The sequence below is a fragment of the Battus philenor genome, unplaced genomic scaffold (genome assembly GCF_028537555.1).
Source record: "Battus philenor isolate CCGP_79_NKW_IND1 unplaced genomic scaffold, ilBatPhil1.0.hap1 SCAF_30, whole genome shotgun sequence".
Lineage (NCBI taxonomy): Eukaryota > Metazoa > Arthropoda > Insecta > Lepidoptera > Papilionidae > Battus > Battus philenor.
Genome location: NW_027181694.1, coordinates 4,861,098 through 4,879,345, shown reverse-complemented (window position 1 = coordinate 4,879,345; position 18,248 = coordinate 4,861,098). Strand labels below are relative to the sequence as shown.

The window sequence follows — 18,248 nt, the reverse complement described above, 5'->3', positions numbered from 1 at the left end:
GCTTACTAGATATAGCAAAAAAAGTTAAAAGCACCAAAATAAACGAACACCTTGACTTGCGTTATGAACTTATATTTCAATAATTATATCTATACCAATACTGTATTCGCCGTACAGAGTTAATGTGAGAACGTGTCAACGTTTATATATTATAAAACAAAAATTCGTGGTGCCGGAATATTTTGAAATTATTTTTGTTTTAGTCGTATATTACTACCATAATGATTTATTAAGCATGAAAACGCTATTAACGAGAAATGCAAAAAGGAGAATTATAGTCTTTAATTATCCCAACATATTTTTGAGCCTGTTAAAATATGATTTGGAATGAAGATATTTTTAAGCTGTGGAAAATAACATAATATAACCATATCAGCAAATCTTCGAAAACGAAGTTAAAAATATTTTCATAATGTATTCGGCAAAATAGTATGCTTTAATGTAATCGCCATGTATAACTAAACATTATTTAAATTAACTAACCAATAAACTAATTCAATAAAATGACACAAGACAGTTATCTTTGCGCTTTGCCCACTGAAATCCTGTTACTAATATTTACTTTCCTGCCCGCTAAAGATTTGATCAAATGTCGCGGAGTGTCAACTAGGCTGAAACAAATAGTCGACGGATTAACAAGAAGTGACGCTCTATGGCGAGATCACTGTAAAAATGACTATCCATGCCTATATAAAACTGCTCGCTACAAGTCTCGGCCTGGTTTGTTATGGTACAATATTTACAAGTCGTTATCGCTGTGGCCACAATTGGTTCACGCCCGTGAGGAATGGGATGAATTCGCATCCGCCTCCAGTGTAAACGAGGAGATATCGAACTTCAGGATACTACGTGACGGTGTGATAGGCGTCCACAAACGCAGCGCAATTGTGTATTATGAAATAGAGACATTAGAGAGAGCAAAGCGCGGGAACATTACAGGAGACTACCTACGATACACGGAGAATGAAGTCGCAATCGTGATCCTGAGTTACCATCTCCAACTCTTCATCATACGCAAACAAATCATAAATCCGCGCCAGGAAACCAATATTACGTTTGATAATGTAAAGACATTCATTTTAGTGGATTCAGAAGTGTATTTTGTAAATTTGAATGATGATATTTACATATGTAGACTTATAGACTTTTCCAATGAGATGATCAAACACTCCGACGACGGGATAATGTCACTGGGGCACAGGCAAGACAAGCTACATGTTTTAACTTTCCAACGTAACATTTACACTGTTGTTGGTAATGAGCTTCTATTTACCTGTGCCCTAGGTCCAGAATGTAATTTACTGCACCTATTATACCAATACAACTTTTTGGAGACCCTTGATTGGAGAATCTATAATCAATGGATGTATGTACTGAACCATACTATACCTGAAGGTCCATTACGGGATATTATAACAATCCGTATGTATGGAGAAGTTGTGTTTGTTGGATCAAATTGGGGTGTACTGCGCATATATTACGCACCTTTCTCAAGTGGTGAATTTGACCTGTACAATGCTGAGCCTATTAAACAATTCAACTTTATGGAACGCTACGACTGTCCAGTGCTCTCAATGTGTCCGATTATTCAGATAGATGTCTCGGAAGCGGAAGATGGGCACACTGTAATTGTAGCCATGCCGAAGAAGATTGCAGTTCTGAACTTTACTCACAACTTTAAGAGGACTGCTTCGGCTGCAATGTTACCATATCAAGAAATACAAAAGGCAAAAGCTTTAAGGATTGAAGATTGCAAGTAGTAAGTCTGATATAAAGGTATGATACACAGGGAACAACTTTGATACCAAACAATAAGGGCATACACAAAGATTTTTCATCTTATATATAAACTCAATGTTACCAAATTAACAATAACATCTCCAATGATACAATACTGGGCTTTTCATTAATCTTGAGTTTGTGTCTAATTGTTTAAGAAATTTTGGATGATCTTTACTCTAAATCTTAAGCATTTATATACTACCTCTATTCATAAATTAACAATGAATATCTTATTCATTATCATTTCTGTCAGAAAATACACTGCTAAACATAGGCTTCCCTTTTTTAATTTTCCAAAAGAATATTTAATTACTTTCTTAACATGAAACATGTTGTAAGATTTGTTCAACCACAATAAACAATTTATGCAGGTCTTTCGTACCTTACATGAATGACTATACAATAATTAAAAAATCCAACATCTTTAATGAAATAGTTAAATTCTAGTTTTTTTATGAAATAGAGGTATTTCATGACACTTAAACCGATTATCACCACCATGGTATGTTTTAGCATCTATGGAGGCAAAACTCCATTGGTGATCCAAGTTATACATAAGCAATGTAGAAATAATTGCACAAATAAGTTTTTTTACTAGCGTATTACTGAATTATATCAGTAGAATTTAAGTCGTTTTTACAAACAAAGGATGCCACATGTAAACTATATACTGACATTTTAAAACAATGTAGATCTATACCACTGTAGTTTAAAATAATTGGTTCATTGTATTTTTAATATCTACAATTAACAATGGCGACTGATAATTTGTGGAGGTTAGCTTTTCTTAGCTTTAGCTATGTATATGACGGTAAATGCAGTCTGCTATATATTCCTTTATGGAATGAGAAACTAAATTTTTAGTAACTGCAACAATTACTCTTGGATATATATATAATTTCTACTCAATTTATATGGTAATCAAAATTTTAATGTTTGCTTAAAGTTATTTTCTCTTAGAATGTATGGAGATATCTTGATGATATAAATTAACCCATTTGCTTGTTATGGAAATATAAAAAAGGGTTTATACATTAGTGGTAAATTATATAAAGGTTAAAAAATCATTCTTCAGTAATATTTATTAGTAATTTTGTGCAGTATAATACTATAAACATGAGAAACTTTAAGCCACTTCACAATTTTCACATTGGAAAATAATTTATCATGTTTACTTTTAACTTACAAATGAACTTGGTAACTAACAGAGAGTCAAAATTGTTGACAATTGTACAATAAAAAGTCTGTGTGATTTTATACTGTTAGGTAGTGTATTATTATTACTTAAATTCATAGTTTTAATAACAAATGCAGCCGTGTATGAATATGCTCTGGTGATAATTACCAGGCTTTAGTGTACATATAAGAGAAGAGAAGTAGAGAAACTTTTTTTTAACTATGCACATGCAGCTAAAATAATGTTTCATTTCTCTCATTGTGTTTCAGTATTTATTTAATATCAAAGCTTTTTCCATAGTTATTTAACAATATCCAATATCTTTTTTGATAAAACCTTTACCACAATTTTATTTTGACTTTGCGCTAATTTCATATGTCCACTGACTATAAGCAGATGATTTGTGGCATATGATCGGATTTATAAAGAGCTACACTCAGTTATGCTCTTTCAAGGTGTTATGCTCTGCTCATTTGGCATAATTAGCCGTAAGAAGTTAAGCAGCCAACGGGTTTTGAAGGTTAGCTAGTTATTATTGGTGGGAATTAGCAAATGCACAGATCTCTTTGGTCATTGTCATCTTTAAAATAGAATACATGATCTATATATTCTTTCTAGTATTAGATTGTTTTTGTTATTGGAGTTACTGGCCACTCATTAGACCTGGATGTACATCCAAATTTTCATAAAGTCATAGAAAACATTAATAAATTTACTAACATATCGCAAAGATATATAAAGAAGTACAAAAAATCATATAGTAGTTAAGGTGACTTTCAAGACTTTTTTTAAACTTTTTTATGTCTTATACACACTAGAATTAGAACCTTCTCGAATCACTATTTCCATTACAGAGAGACATTAATCCCTGGATATTAATTGACTTCATTTTTGTGCAAACTTTTACAATCATTGCATCATAAAATAGCAAATATTAAACAGATTTAGTCCCACCATGTAAAAGGCATAAACCTCTTACGAATTTTAGCGCTTTGCTTTTATCTTCAGTTGTTCCTGCTTGGCTATGTGACTGAAAAATATCAGTATTGGGTTGAGGAACACTTACAATGAACATTAACTTTTTGGAGGTCATCATCAAAGATAGTCCAGTGATGGACATTGTCAGTCCATCTATGGTGTGGAAGTCCTTAGCTGTACTTGCCAGTCCGTGGTCTTTACTTCAGAATCTTATGGCTTGAGGTCTGTTGTAGACTTGTGACGTGGTCCAGAACTCGAATGTAGTTATTAAAGAGGGTTAGGTAAAATGCTGCACCCACAAAGAATCCAATGATTGATGAGGGAATTTTTAGCAAAGTATTTAATTAATATATTGAACTGTTAATTACGCGCAAAATATGACTGACAAAACGTCACATAGGTTGTGTGCGACAGAGATAACGCTCTACGTAGCCGAAATTAGCCGATTGTCTCTTTCCAAAGATCGATGTGCAATATTTAACGCCGGGCACTGTATGTGCACCTCTTTACCTGAACTCATATTACTATTGCGATGTTTATTTGAATGTAGTTATTTTAAATGTTTTAATTTTAATATTATTCTCTGATTAAATGTGTCTAAGGCAGATATTTCATTTATAAATAGAGCCAAGTCATAGATACTGTTTACTTTTTGGGCAATAATTAAATTTTTTGTATGGAAAATGTACACTGAAATTTTTCCCCCGTGTAAACACATCTTGTTATAACTAACCATTGAGACAACCTTAACTAAGAATACAGTTTAATTATAGTTGAGTGTAACACATTAGCTGCGTCAATTTCCAAAAAACTATAAGCTTGTTGTTGCGTATGAGACGTGATAAGTCTCTAATATTCTTTTTATTATGCTATCTTATCAAATTTAAGGAGGGAAACAAATATTTATTTTTGTCTTAATCAAACATAAAGAACTTTAAACACGGCATGAATTCTGTTTGTCCCATGAAACGAAAGTCTAGGGGTCTTTTGGATCTCGTAACGCAATTAAGTAGTTACCTGGAAGATATTATTTAGTGACATATCCCATGTTTTGACATGTAGTATTATATTTATGATAGCTTATTATTTAGCAAATTTAGCTTCTCTGTTGTAAACAGTAAGACAAACTTGCTTCAAGTAATTATTAGTTTTATGTAAATTTTAAGGTTTCGTCAATTTTCAAATGACCTCAGTAGTTTTTTACATGTAAAATATACTAAAAAATTCTCGAAAATTCTGTTTTTTTATGGACTCCATGCTTATTATGTTTAAAGAGAAATTTTATTATGTCGTTATTATTTTGCGAATGATTTCTAAGTGCAGAACAGTTTTAAAAGTAAACTATTGGATTTTTGACGAAACGTGTAAAATTTGTTCTCGGGCCAAGCCGTATGTTATTCATGTGATATTTGTTAATAAGCATTGTTTTAAATTAATTTATTTTCGTTTATAATATTGCTAAGATACGACAGGAAAAATTTAAGTTAATCGGATATGAAAGGTATTATTTTTTATGCAGGCTTTTTACATATTTAGCTAATGTTAGATATTTAAATATCTAAGAATCCATAAATTTCCAAATATGGTTGTGGTCATTCTAGTTTTGGTGCAGTAATAAAATAAATATTTTAAAAACATTTCTTCGTTGTCAACCAGATTATTCTATTATAGCCAATATTTCACGAACAAAAGCTTTATATAAAATTACTATCGACTGTCTAAACATTGCACATTGTCATGTGACAGCTATAAAATACGAAACAAAGAAATTGTTCATTATAATTTATTAAATTTAATAGGAAAACTTTTTGTTTTATATCTGAATTACACTTTGTGAATTACGATTTTTTAGATAAATAGAAACCTTATTATCAGTCTGAAATAAAAACTAGTTTTCTTTTTTTATACCATACCGTTTCCCGCTAAAACATAGTTGTCAATGTCAATTTTTTTTTTACTTTTTTGCAACAAGCATAATGATAATTAAGACTTAATAAAAACTGTAGAATTATATTCATGACAATTTTTTATTTATTTAATTGGTGTATTTAAAATTTATCGAATATATAACATAGAGTTGTAGTTTATACATCGTGACATAGCCTGGAACTTTTTAATAAAAAATGATTTTGCTGAAATGTGTGTTTTATTTTCTTCTTTCTTTAGCCAATAAACGCTCACTGCAAGACAAAGTCCATTCTTGAAGATTTGCCACGACTTTTCGCGATCTTTTATGTATTCGATACACGTAGGGCATTTCCTTGTCGCTTGTAGCGCGGGTGTTTTATCTTACCAAATAAAAATTGTGATATTAAATTATTCCTTGTACATTATTATAAAATTCGTCAATAAAGAGGTAAAATGATATACTTAAATATCATTAAAACAGCTATAAGGCTTATTGTCAGTCGCCAAAATGTCACTTCATTCTTGTATCTGTGGACCAGATTTCTAACGGTTTTGTTCTGTTCTAAATGTTTTCTGATGTCAAAATAAATCATGTTAATGTTCGCTTGAATTATGTATAAATTCAATAAGAAATACTTACGTGTTGCTAACTACTTACATCGCAAATGTTGTCAATCCTTGACATGTGAAATGTCTACTTCGGGCTACATGTGCAAGCCCACAGTCGCTATGGAGAGGGCAAAACTCGGGATTTCTCTACGAGATCGAATCAGGTAAGAGGAGATCCATAGACTACCGAAAGTAACAAATAGTCCAGCTAATTGACGACGTAGATAACTGTTGCTGCACAGCGCGCAGAACAGAAAGCCGCAGAGGCATACTTTCTGTGGTACGGACGATATGCGAAAGCAGCGTAATGCATTGATGGTAAGGAAGACGGTGAATGCAGGCCACTTCTCACTGGTCCTTTTGGAAATTTATAAGGAATGCTATGTCAAAACCAAAATATTCTTTATTCGAATAGGCTATTACAAGCACTAATCAACCTAAAATGTCGACATTGTTGTCCCTAAAGGAAGCTACCACCCACGCAGAAGACAGTTATGTTGAGAAGAGACGAGAAACTCAACAATTGCTTTTTACAGATATTGTTTTATAAAGAACACTTGATAATAATTAGCCTTCTGTGCTAGTATCAACTTTTAATTCCACCAGTAGGACGAGGGTAAACACAACAGCATTCCGCCAAAGTACTCTAGGAAAAATGTTATTTTTTTTACAATACTTAAATGGATCATGAATGTAGAAACTATGAAACGAAACCTCTATACCGCTCCTTAAGTATGCGTGCGGTGTGTTGGGGGGGGGGGGGAGTATCGATCATCCAGTTCCTTCAGTCCGCCGCCAACTCTTGCCTAGTATTCGACGACATATTTACTTATATACATTCATCCTTTATATGTAGTTATAAAAAATGGATTACTGCATGATACAGCGGTTCTGGTAGCATTTTAAATATATTTCATTTTTACAACCACTGAGATACTGTGAATACAAGATAATTAAACTAAGGGAACAATTAGAAACAACACTATTACGTTGTAGTATATATTTAAGTGTTTTTAAAGTTTATCTATTTTTATTATTTTCGACTAATTAGTAGGTTTTTCTACAGCGACAATGTTATATTAGGTAGTGATGACGTGCATCCGTTTGTCTGGTGTTCTATAGTAATTTTGCACCTGCAGATCCGGGACCATGCCATATTCTTCTACCGCAAAGCTGTCTTCCCTACTCCACTGCTTTAATTGTCCGATATCGTTCTTTTTTATCGCTCTGAATCTATTTCTTCTGCGCGGGACTCTTTGAAGTAGCTTCGGCGATTTGAATTCGCAATCCGTGTCACCCAAATAGTTTTTGGTTCTGCCACCAGCGACACCTTCGAAGGATATGTGTTTTGATGTTCTCTTTTTATTCATGGCAATAACTTTAAGCGCTTCAAACATGTTCCGTGGCTCTTCGACCACCGAAGGGTTGCAGGAATATAGCTCACGTTTTATTGTATCTAAGAAATCCTTTTTTCCGTTCTTTCTCATTTGTCTGTAATTTGATTTCAATTTCTCTTTAGGTTTCGATTGGCGACGTAGTTTCTGGCGTGCCAGATATCCAGACTTCAAATTTTTGTTTACCAATTTATGTTTTTTTGTTTTAGCTTGTGTTTCGGAGATATCATTGCTCTCTGTGATGTAAAATTCATCAGACACGTTGTAGCCGTGATTAATATCTGCATCAGAATAATTGAAATTTTCAAAAGTTGCCCTTTTTGGATGTTTGGCGGCGTGTTTCGAGGTGGAAGGTTTATTCTTGTATATTTTCGAATCTGTTTCATTCAACGATGTCTCAACTAAATCAACGCATAGATCGTACAGACCTTCATCGACTTGATGTTTTGAGACGTGTGTGGTTTGATCCGTGTCTTCCTTCTCTTTCTTCGCTTTCCTCTGTATCCATCCTTCTAGAACTTCAGTTGCTAATCTATCGATGCCTGTACAAAAGCTTTCGCTGAGAAGTGCATCGCCGTTATCGATGTTGGTAATAGATGCGCTAGTATTTCTTTTGCCGATTTCGGATTCGTGATGTCTGTTCAATATGGAATCTCGTTTACTTACAAGTGAATCTCTTTTTTTGATCAACGACTCCCTCTTGCTCATAAACGAGTCGCGTTTGCTCATCGACGAGTCCGTAATGGACAAGCTACGGTTTTTATTTCCCCTCGACGGCATAACGTACACGATGCCATCGTCCATGTTATTTTTCTTATTTCTCGATATTATTTTTTCATTTCTCGATAAATCCATTTTATTTCCAATTGAATCGATTTCTAAATCGGCTTCTTTTTCGATCGTCCTGCGCAGTCGATTCCTTTTCTTAGTTTTAATCTCGTCCTTTCGGTTTCCAATAGTTCGTGTTATTGATGAAAATTTTCTATAACTCTGTTTCTGTAAAGAATTGTTCTCGTTCGCCTGTTGACTGTCATGCTCTGGAGAGTGGAACATTTAACACAGTTAAAGCATCAAACAAAATATATTAATAGGTACGATAGATAGAAAGTAATGAACTGAATTATATTACTTTTACACCTATTTATAATCTTCTTTTATAAAGCGATTACTCTGAAATATGTAACATTAATTTATTTTTTCTGTTCGAACCCGACAGCGTTGTAATTTCTGGCCAAACATGAAAAATGTTTTGCCCAACATAACTGTACTTTCTTTTTAAAGTAGTGTTATATTAGGTTGACAATCTAACACGACAGCGTTGTAATTTCTGGTCAAACATGAAAAAGTTTTGCCCAATATAACCGTACTTTCTTTTTAAAATAGTGTTGTGTTAATTAGACAAATACATCGATTAAATATATCATTATCAGCATTAAGACGTCCACCACTAGATCTAGGTCTTGTTCAGCGTCTTCCAACGACCTTAAAAAGGTCATCAGACCATGTGAGAGGACTTGTTTCGCTGCACTTGCTTATCCCTGGCTCCAATTCCAGAACCTTACGGTCCAGAGGTGCGTTTAATCACACGCTATCCCATATACGGAGGACAAAGAGATGATAGTGAGGTAAAAGTGGGAGAAAAAATCACCAAAAGCCATCCCTCATGGAATATGATAGGACTCTTCGCATCTTCTTGTGACATTGTAAAAAGGTAATCAAAAACGTAACATAAATAAATTAGGGCAAGAAATAACGGGTGATAATAAATTAAGATAAAATTTTAATTGTACATGAAAACCTTTATTTGTTAAAATATTAAATGACGAAGAAAAATGTTATATGAAAATTAGAAATAAAATTGTATAAATGTCAAAGTAAAACATGAATGTTATGTAAGTGCACGTCGTGAGAGTGGCTGATAATGTGAAAGTCGAGAGAAAAGAGAATGATAATAAGAAAAATAAAGTCTATATGATAGAATAAGACAGGGAGTACGAGATGCCCACAAATGAGACCACAGAAAAAAAATTACTGCTACAGCCCGTGGCCTGCCCACTATAGGTGAGCAAAATGCATCCCTCACAAGAAAAGAGTTATGTATCTTTTCGACCTTGCGATATATATCACTCTTTTATATCTTTAACTCATTTAGTTCAGTGCGACTCGGAGAGAGAATAAGGCAGCTAGCACTAAAGATATATCCTTTATATCTTCGGCTCTTTTAGCTCAGACTTAGAACTCAGTAAGGCGGAATAAAACGTGTGAAAGATCTCTATTAAGCATTTTGTCTTTGTCGTAAAGCACAAAAAAGCTAAAAGCCCGCGTGCGATGTTGTCATTCTGAAAATCCGTATTTTTGGTACAAACATGCAAATGCAAATATACAATAGTTATCCGTCTCTTTCTTTTGCGTGTAAATTGCTATGAGTCCATCTCTTTCTCTCTAACTCTGAACGAGCCGCAACTCGTTATAAGTACAAAGATATAGAGATACAATTGCAACGCGCGCGCTGGAGAGTGATTATATCTTTTGCAAAGATATATATGTCTCTTGTCTTTAGCTCTCGGGCTACCAATCTCTACTGCCCTCTGGCACTTGCGAATCCTCTGTTCATCTCATTCGATCTCACAAAGAGCAATATAATACTTACGGTCAACCTTTAGTTCCTCAGGATTCCTGACGACATACAGCCCGCGTGTCTTCAATATGTACTTGTTTAGTTTACCCTTTTTGTTTGGGCTGATAAAATTTTCAGATTTATTGAAAAATTTCCGATTGGACGCTTTCTGTTTTACTGTATTGCTCTTTGGTCTTGACTCCATTATTGTTTACTTAATAATTTACATTTTGGATTTGTAATAGTATTTATATTTCTGTTATGTATAATATTTGGAAGATGTTGAAATAGTGTGAAGTCTGTTGTCAGAATACTTTGTTTTTAATTTAATAGATGTTGTTGTAGGCTGGTAAAATTTAAAAAAAAATAAAAAAAGCAAAAAGTTTTTTGCAAGGTTAAGGCAGTGTTTTTCAACCTTTTTTGTTCCATCCCACACTTAAACCTTTATACTTACGCTCTCATATGTAAGATACATAATTTTTATATTAAAACGAAAGGATTATAAGCGTGTTGAATCCATTTTAGAATTGCCTCTCTAAATAATTATATTGCCTCCCTGTGAATCGTGGGCCTCAAGTTGGAAAACACAGGATTAAGTTATCTAACCTCAATTAATCTTGGCACGTGGCTCTGTGTCCGTGTATTGTGTACATAGGAACATTTTTCTAGATATGGCCTTCGCTATTGTGGACCTATGGTTCCACCCCCTATTTTGTTGGGAACAGGAATTTACTTTCTTTATTAAATTTTTCACTTCCTTTTTATCTTTTTTATACTCTTCAATTCTTCACAATCTCTATTATTCTGTTCTTCATTTCATAATTCATCCAATTTTTCTCTTCCGCTCTTATATCCTTTTGTCCATCCTCAATTACTGCAGTTTAGTTTATTTATATAATTTATATATGTCACAGCTTTTACATAGGAACATTTAGTGTCCCACATGAGAAGAATGACAGAAGAAGAGAATATTTTGATACAAATTAGAATCAGATTAAAGGCCTCTGTAACGGGATTCTTCATTATATATCTAAAATAATTCTCGCCCTGATCGGAAAAGAGTCCATCTACAAACTTGACCGTTTTTCTTGTGGTTACTTTTACAAGATCTATAATACATAAATACAAATAAACTATATGTATACATACATATAAACTTTTTAAATTCATTTATTGGGTAAATCTTTTTACAATAAACATATATTAAAACCTTCATGGAAGGGACAATCTCGATGACTTAGCATTCTACACTTGTCATCTGTATCTATCATGTTTCATATTGATTAAAATTTCTAGTGGAAACTTCACAAAATTTCAAAGTAAAAATGAACAAGAAAACAACTAAACCTTCGGAACAAACAGATAAATTCTTAAAAGAAAAACTGGAAAATCAGCGTAAAGTAAAAGAAAGACTTGTAAAATTAGATTTAACGCGTCTGAGTATTCTTAATAAAGCTCAAAAAGTTATGCTCGACAGAGGAGACTCAAAAAACACAAGAAACGATGACACACAGTTGAAATACGATGCCAATAAAAATTGTCGGTCAGTGGAATCAAACATTAAATCTAATAAAGTGACTGTAGCGAGTAACGTAGGGAACAAGACTGGAGCTTTAACGAAGAAAACTGAATTACAAAAAGTAATTTCCAACAATAGAAGTTGCACTACAGAACCTAAAGCTTCGATGAATTGTAAACCGATGGATCGTAAATTGGCAGAGGAGAAGAAAAATTTAGAAAAAGCCCCTCAGTGTCAGAAGGTTTTAGGAAAAAATGGTAAGTCTTTCAAAATAATGACAATGTACACAAGAAGCATTTTAAATAAAGACAAAAATATCTTTCTCTATGCTCGGTAAATAACTAGGTGAATGTATTACAATGTTTTTATGTCTCCGGACTATCGTGAAATCAAAGTCAAAAGTTATTAAAGAAAATCTTGTAAAAAAATCATATTAAATTGCACATTATTAAATGATAATAAATTAGTAGTGATCTCTTCTCAGATCACGATGTCTTTGTTCTCTTTTAAACATATTTTAACGGATATCCGATTGTGTTTGCCTGGCATTCTTCTTTATTCATACACAAGTGAATGAATGCTTGAAAAGGCGATTAAATGACTATCTAAAAATCTTTTAGAAGCTAAAAGACATAGTGGTATACATGCAAATACTTTCAACATGAATACACTGTAATAAAGCCATTTACATACTTATATGTCGAAGATATAACCTCAAAAGTGTTTTTAAAACAGTGACGTCACCTTTTCCGACGTCATATTTGGAGAGATGTCATTACAGATAAACTCAATTTTGTTCCGATTCTGTTTCTTATGACTAGGTTACTACTGTTCAATAAAAATATTATTAAATGAATTGAATAGTAGGTACAGTGAAAAGTATGTTATTTAAACTGTCTCCTTTTCAGATCCCACTGGAAAAGAAAAATTAGTGGACGGTGATAAAAAGAAAACTAAAATTAAAGAGGTGATAACGATACCCTATTTGCCGGCGGACGACTCGGCCACGCAAATATCGGAGCGAGATAGTTCGGAGCAGACGAGGCCCAGCACGAAGTCCATCATGTCCAAGGACGGACCCAAAGCTCCCAAAACAGTATCGTTCAAAGACCAAAGCGAGAGATCCAGTTTCTCAAACAACACGGAGAAAAGAACTGTCAGAAAATCATCGTGGGCGAACGTTAAAACAAAGGTTGTATGCAGTAAAACAAGAGTGCAGGCCACGTGCAAAACGACCGGACGCCGGAACGCGAAATGCCATTCGCCGGCGCACGACAAGTACAACATCAACGAGTTCCCGCCAACCGAGGTTGTCAAATGGGAGCCATCTTGTTTGACTAGCGAAACGCAGCCGTATTACGAAGCGTGGATCGACACGACTCTCACGGCGTTCTCCAAGTGTTCCGAGGAGGAGAAACTGTTACTCGAGAAAGATTTGATCGAGGCGTTCCAGTATCTAAAGCGGCCGGTGTCCCCGGAGCTCTTCTACGAGAACTTCAACGACGAGCAGTACACGGGCAGGATCAAAGTTAGACGACCGCGGAGATAGATAGTCCAGGGGCGGCTATAGCTCGTGTAGCGCCCGTGTGCAATGAAACCCTGGCGCCCCCTTGGCCTGACCCCCTCCTCCCCCGGGGCTGTATCTATTAACTTTGCCGTCGTAACAAGAAAGTCTTTTCATATTCCAATAAGCTATTTTATAAGTAAGTATAGCTTACAGTATGGTTTTAGTTACGGCCTTTCTTCTTATGATGGCAGAATAACACTCATTGTTTTTATGCCTGTAGCACATCTCTTTTGCCGCGCCCGTGTGCATTGCACACCCTGCACTATAGGTTAAGCCGCCCCCGTTGCTGTCGGAATTGTATTCGTCTAATTATATTAAAGTGAATCGTTATAGTGTTTTGATTTATAATTGTACGTTGAAGAGGCTAACCTTAATGATTTTTGTAATCAAAATAACACAAGGAATTTATGAAGAGATTTAATTAAATTTTTGTTTTGAAATGAGCACGATTTGTCAATATTGAAATCATCGTCAATATGAACTGTTGGACGTCCAATACTGCCTATAGGCTTGTAGATGTTCAAATAGACCGGTTATAAGCAGCCTGAATTCACAGACTTTATCAAAGTCTCTTAAATGTCTATGGTCTTCAGAATATTAGGCCCTAGCGGCTATCTTCTGTCATCTTTGCCAATTCGCTAGGCTGTCGCTTTGCTTCCTTTCGTCTATGTTATCACGAAATTAAAAAAAAATACCTGAATGAAATACCTATCCCATAGATGCATAATAAAGTTGTCCGCCTCGAATGATCTTTCAGATTTCGAATCCTTTGTGAAAAGTACAAGTCTCTGTCCGGTTTCTCAAATTACAAGTGGACCAATGAATTTTGCCATCTAGTAACTTAGCTTAGAGATTATTGTATAAGAGTTAGAAAGTCAAGGATTGTCATTCTAAGTTATGTTTTCATATTAAGTTTTCCACCTGAACTGGTTCCGGCTTTGTATCACAGTGGAACAAACAAGGAGTTTATCTACCCTCGGTTGAACTAAAAGGAACAGATAGGGCTGGCTTGAGGTATATGGCTTAGTAAGAAAAGGACCAATATTTAGCCACTTCCGCACATGCACTACTACAGTCGTGCAACAATGTGCACCGCCCGCCAGCCCGCTGATAAATGCGTATGCGGCAAACACAGAGTGACACTCTGTGTTTGGTACTAATCGGTGTAACATAACTTCTGAAGATTCCCCGTGGAGGGGTGGAACACGTGTAGAGTGTTTTAACGGTGGTGGTTGTGTAATTCGCATTGTTTAGGGCATACGCATTTATCAGCGGACTGGCGGGCTGTGCACTTTGTTGCACGGCTACCACTGCATGTGCGGAAGTGGCTAAATATTGGTCCTTTTCTTAGGATGAACTTCCGCAAGGTAACGCCTGATTCCATTAAATAGTAGTATATGGCTTTGAACAGAGAGCGTATGCCGTTGTATTCACCCAACGAAGGGTAAAGACTGTCAGTATAACGATGCCTTTCTCTTTGTCCCCCTGATCTTTAGGTCTGACTCGGTGGAGTCAGTTGCCCACGTTACGTGGAAAGGCTAAGCAGTAGGGTGCTATGTTCCGCCGCGCCTTTTCTATGGCCCCGTTTTTGGGGTCACTTGTTCCTCCTTCATTTAAGATAAGCACTTTATTTGCGTCATCTTTATTTCGTCACAATATTTAACAAACTTAAATTCTAATTATAATTATTTCAAGCACCGCCTTTCATCCTTCACTATAATTCCCCAGGTGTCAGTTTTATTTTTTTTAAATAATACAATATTAAAGACTTGCATACTATTTTACAAATTTTCTCTGTACTATTCTTTGCTGGTTGTAAACACCTTTATTTCTATTTTATTTTTTAACTCTTCGTGTCTTACTCGATCTTATTCACTGTCTTACTACTTATCATAGTCTGCACTATTTTCTAGCAAAATCTCAAGAATATGGAGTGACCATTGTCGTCGCCCATTAGGGATGTGATGTTACTAAACTAAATCTGATATTTAGTTCTACCTTTCGGGCTGATCGAAGTCCTCCAAATATGGGAGAATTGCCCGACGTTCGTCACTGTCTGCTCCTGGGGTCGCGTACGAGTGACTCTTCTTGAGTTTGAAGCTATGGGCAGGTACTCCAAGCATCCTCCATAGCCCGTGGACATTTAGACCAGAACCGTGTCTAACTCTACTCTGCGAAGTTCGCAGTAGGCCAGCATGTTCGAGAACGATATCCGTGTTGTCGATACCGTCGTACCTACCACATACCTCCTGCTCCAATTGTCATCCTAAGTTGTCGCTTGGCAAATGAAACATAGCATCTCTTTTACTCGGCTCGTCTTTTGGTCTTCAGGGCCGCGTTCTTAAGTAGCTGGTCCGCCCTCTCGTTGCCTTCCGCCCTTGGCATTTACTAGGGTTACGTGTTTATAGTTTAGAGGGTTCTGTAAATCATGCTTTGTAACAATAATAAGTCATGTAGTAATAAGTAGTGGAAGATATCTAATGCTGGCAATACTTCAAAGTATGACTCGTCAACACTAAGTAAGGATTGCCGACTAAATAACTCGACACATTAATTACAATTGTCCTTACATCATAACTTATTCCTCGAGTCACTTTTAAAGTATAAGTAAAATTTAAAATTCATATTATTTTTGCGGGAGTGGCGAAGTTCCAGTATCTAGACTGCACCATAACGGAAGACAAAACCAGAGAAGAGGAGATCGATATCCGTATCCAGAACTCGCTGAGATGCAGTGCAGCACTTCACAAGGTTCTAGTGTCTAGGCTCCTAAGCAGAAGTATAAAAGTCCGTATCTACAAAACCGTAATACGACCTATATTGATGTATGGCTGTGAAGCTTGGACGCTAACTTTGAAAGAAGAACAAAAACTGCCAGTGACGGAACGCAAAATCATGCGGAAGATCTTGGGACCAGCGAGAGATCAGGACGGATCTTGGAGGCTCCGAAAGAATGCCGAAATTGAGACTTTAGTAGCACAGCCAAATATCATTGGCGAATATAAAGCTCAACGAATCTTCTGGCTTGGTCACTTGGAGCGAATGGGATCGGATCGGAGCGTGAAGGTAGCATACCTGGAAAAACCGAGGGGTCGAAGACCAGTGGGTAGACCCAGGTATCGCTGGATCGATCGCGTTGAGGCAGACTTGCGCGAATTGAATGCCAATGGCAGACGATAGCGCAAGATAGAGGAAAGTGGAAGTCTCTCGCTTCGGAGGCCAAGTCCCACTTTGGGTCACTGAGCCAGCGGAGTAAGTAAGTATATTAATTTTATTCAAGTAGACATTTAGACGCAAATTTGAATAGTTAATTATTTTAACATTACATGTAGTAAGCTAACACCGGCTCGGAATGTTAATCTGCTAAAAGTCGACCAGAAACTAAACAGTTGCTCTTTTAAAATCAAATTTAATGTTTTTTTTTATTATTTCAACCGTGTAAATGAGTCAACAAACCAAGTTCTACAAAATTAAAAACTCTTGAATTCTATAGTAAGATTTATTTAATAATATATTTTTAACCCTTAAACGCATAATCATGTAAAACTGCAATATACCATTTAAACGTAAAATGAGTACTACACTTAACAGTAAATGTAGTGTTGTATATCTGCAACATTTCCCTTTTTTTTAAAAGTAAATGTAAAAAATATTATATAGATATTTTTTTCAATTATTCCTTGCGTTTTAGTGTACTTATCTGCAAAATAAATATTTTTTAAAAGTACAAATAAAAGTCATGCATTTAAGGTTTAAACTAAGAAACGGAAGGTTTAAGATATATTTTTGAACTTTATTATTTATGCGTACACCAATACCCTTGACGGATTTGACTTTTCAAAGAAAATATACAAAGATAAATAAAACAAAATATAATTTAACACGTTTATTATTAAAAATATACAATCTCTATGCACTATTCCATGCCATGCGGGGCGTATACGACCCACGCTGCACTTTCCGTTCAGGCCATTTGCAGTTCTCATTGAAAAACAAAGGAATTTTAAACAAATGAATTATTGGGTCGAATATTGATAACTTCACATCACGCATGCGCGTACAATGCGATTAAAATAAGAATAGGACGGGCTCTCGGCTAACTTCACTCATATAAGTACGGTCAGCATTAAATATATAAAATAAAAAAATAATAATAATTGTTTTTGTTGATTGTTTAATTTGTTCTACAATGAGCAAAAGAGGTAGTGTTTTACATCGGCGAGCTCGAGAAATTATCAGCAATGTTGATAAGTACTTCGAGGAAGAGAAAAAACGTGCCATTATGTTGTTGGACCAGTTAAAACAAGCAAGAATTGTACCAGGGCCAGATGGCAATATTCATATATCGCGTGATGTATTTGGAAGTTTCATTAAGCATTTGGAAACTGCTTCGAAGGTAACCGAGCGAGTGACTTTAGCCACTGGTATTATTTTTTAACATTGCTTTTTTTGCACACTATACCAAGTTCCCGTTGTGACGTCACAACATGGCGCTAGGCCGGTCCTATTTTTATTTTAATCGCATTGTACGTAATGCATATTAAAATCTATAACTTTTTCCCGTTAATTATAGCTTTGCAATATTGAAATTGTGTAAAACATACGTCTTAGATGATTTTTTATTTTAAAAGTGTGGGTCGTATACGCCCCACGCGGCCTGAATTGAAAATCTTAAAAAATTTCCGCGACACGGAACG

The 18,248-nt window shown here is 35.2% G+C and overlaps 3 protein-coding genes across 3 annotated transcripts; 2 read left to right on the top strand and 1 right to left on the bottom strand.

Moving 5' to 3' along the window:
* Positions 1 to 411: 411 nt before the first annotated feature.
* Positions 412 to 1,899, top strand: LOC137927415 (uncharacterized). The gene has a single exon (XM_068771222.1). The coding sequence runs from the start codon at positions 504 to 506 to the stop codon at positions 1,758 to 1,760; it is 1,257 nt and encodes a 418-aa protein (XP_068627323.1). The 5' UTR covers positions 412 to 503; the 3' UTR covers positions 1,761 to 1,899.
* Positions 1,900 to 7,533: 5,634 nt separating this feature from the next.
* On the bottom strand, positions 7,534 to 8,901 carry LOC137927274 (uncharacterized). The gene has a single exon (XM_068771055.1). The coding sequence runs from the start codon at positions 8,899 to 8,901 to the stop codon at positions 7,534 to 7,536; it is 1,368 nt and encodes a 455-aa protein (XP_068627156.1).
* Positions 8,902 to 11,790: 2,889 nt separating this feature from the next.
* On the top strand, positions 11,791 to 13,533 carry LOC137927273 (uncharacterized protein DDB_G0286299-like). Its single transcript, XM_068771053.1, has 2 exons — positions 11,791 to 12,241; positions 12,893 to 13,533. The coding sequence occupies exons 1-2, from the start codon at positions 11,791 to 11,793 to the stop codon at positions 13,531 to 13,533; spliced, it is 1,092 nt and encodes a 363-aa protein (XP_068627154.1).
* The last annotated feature ends 4,715 nt before the right edge of the window (positions 13,534 to 18,248 follow it).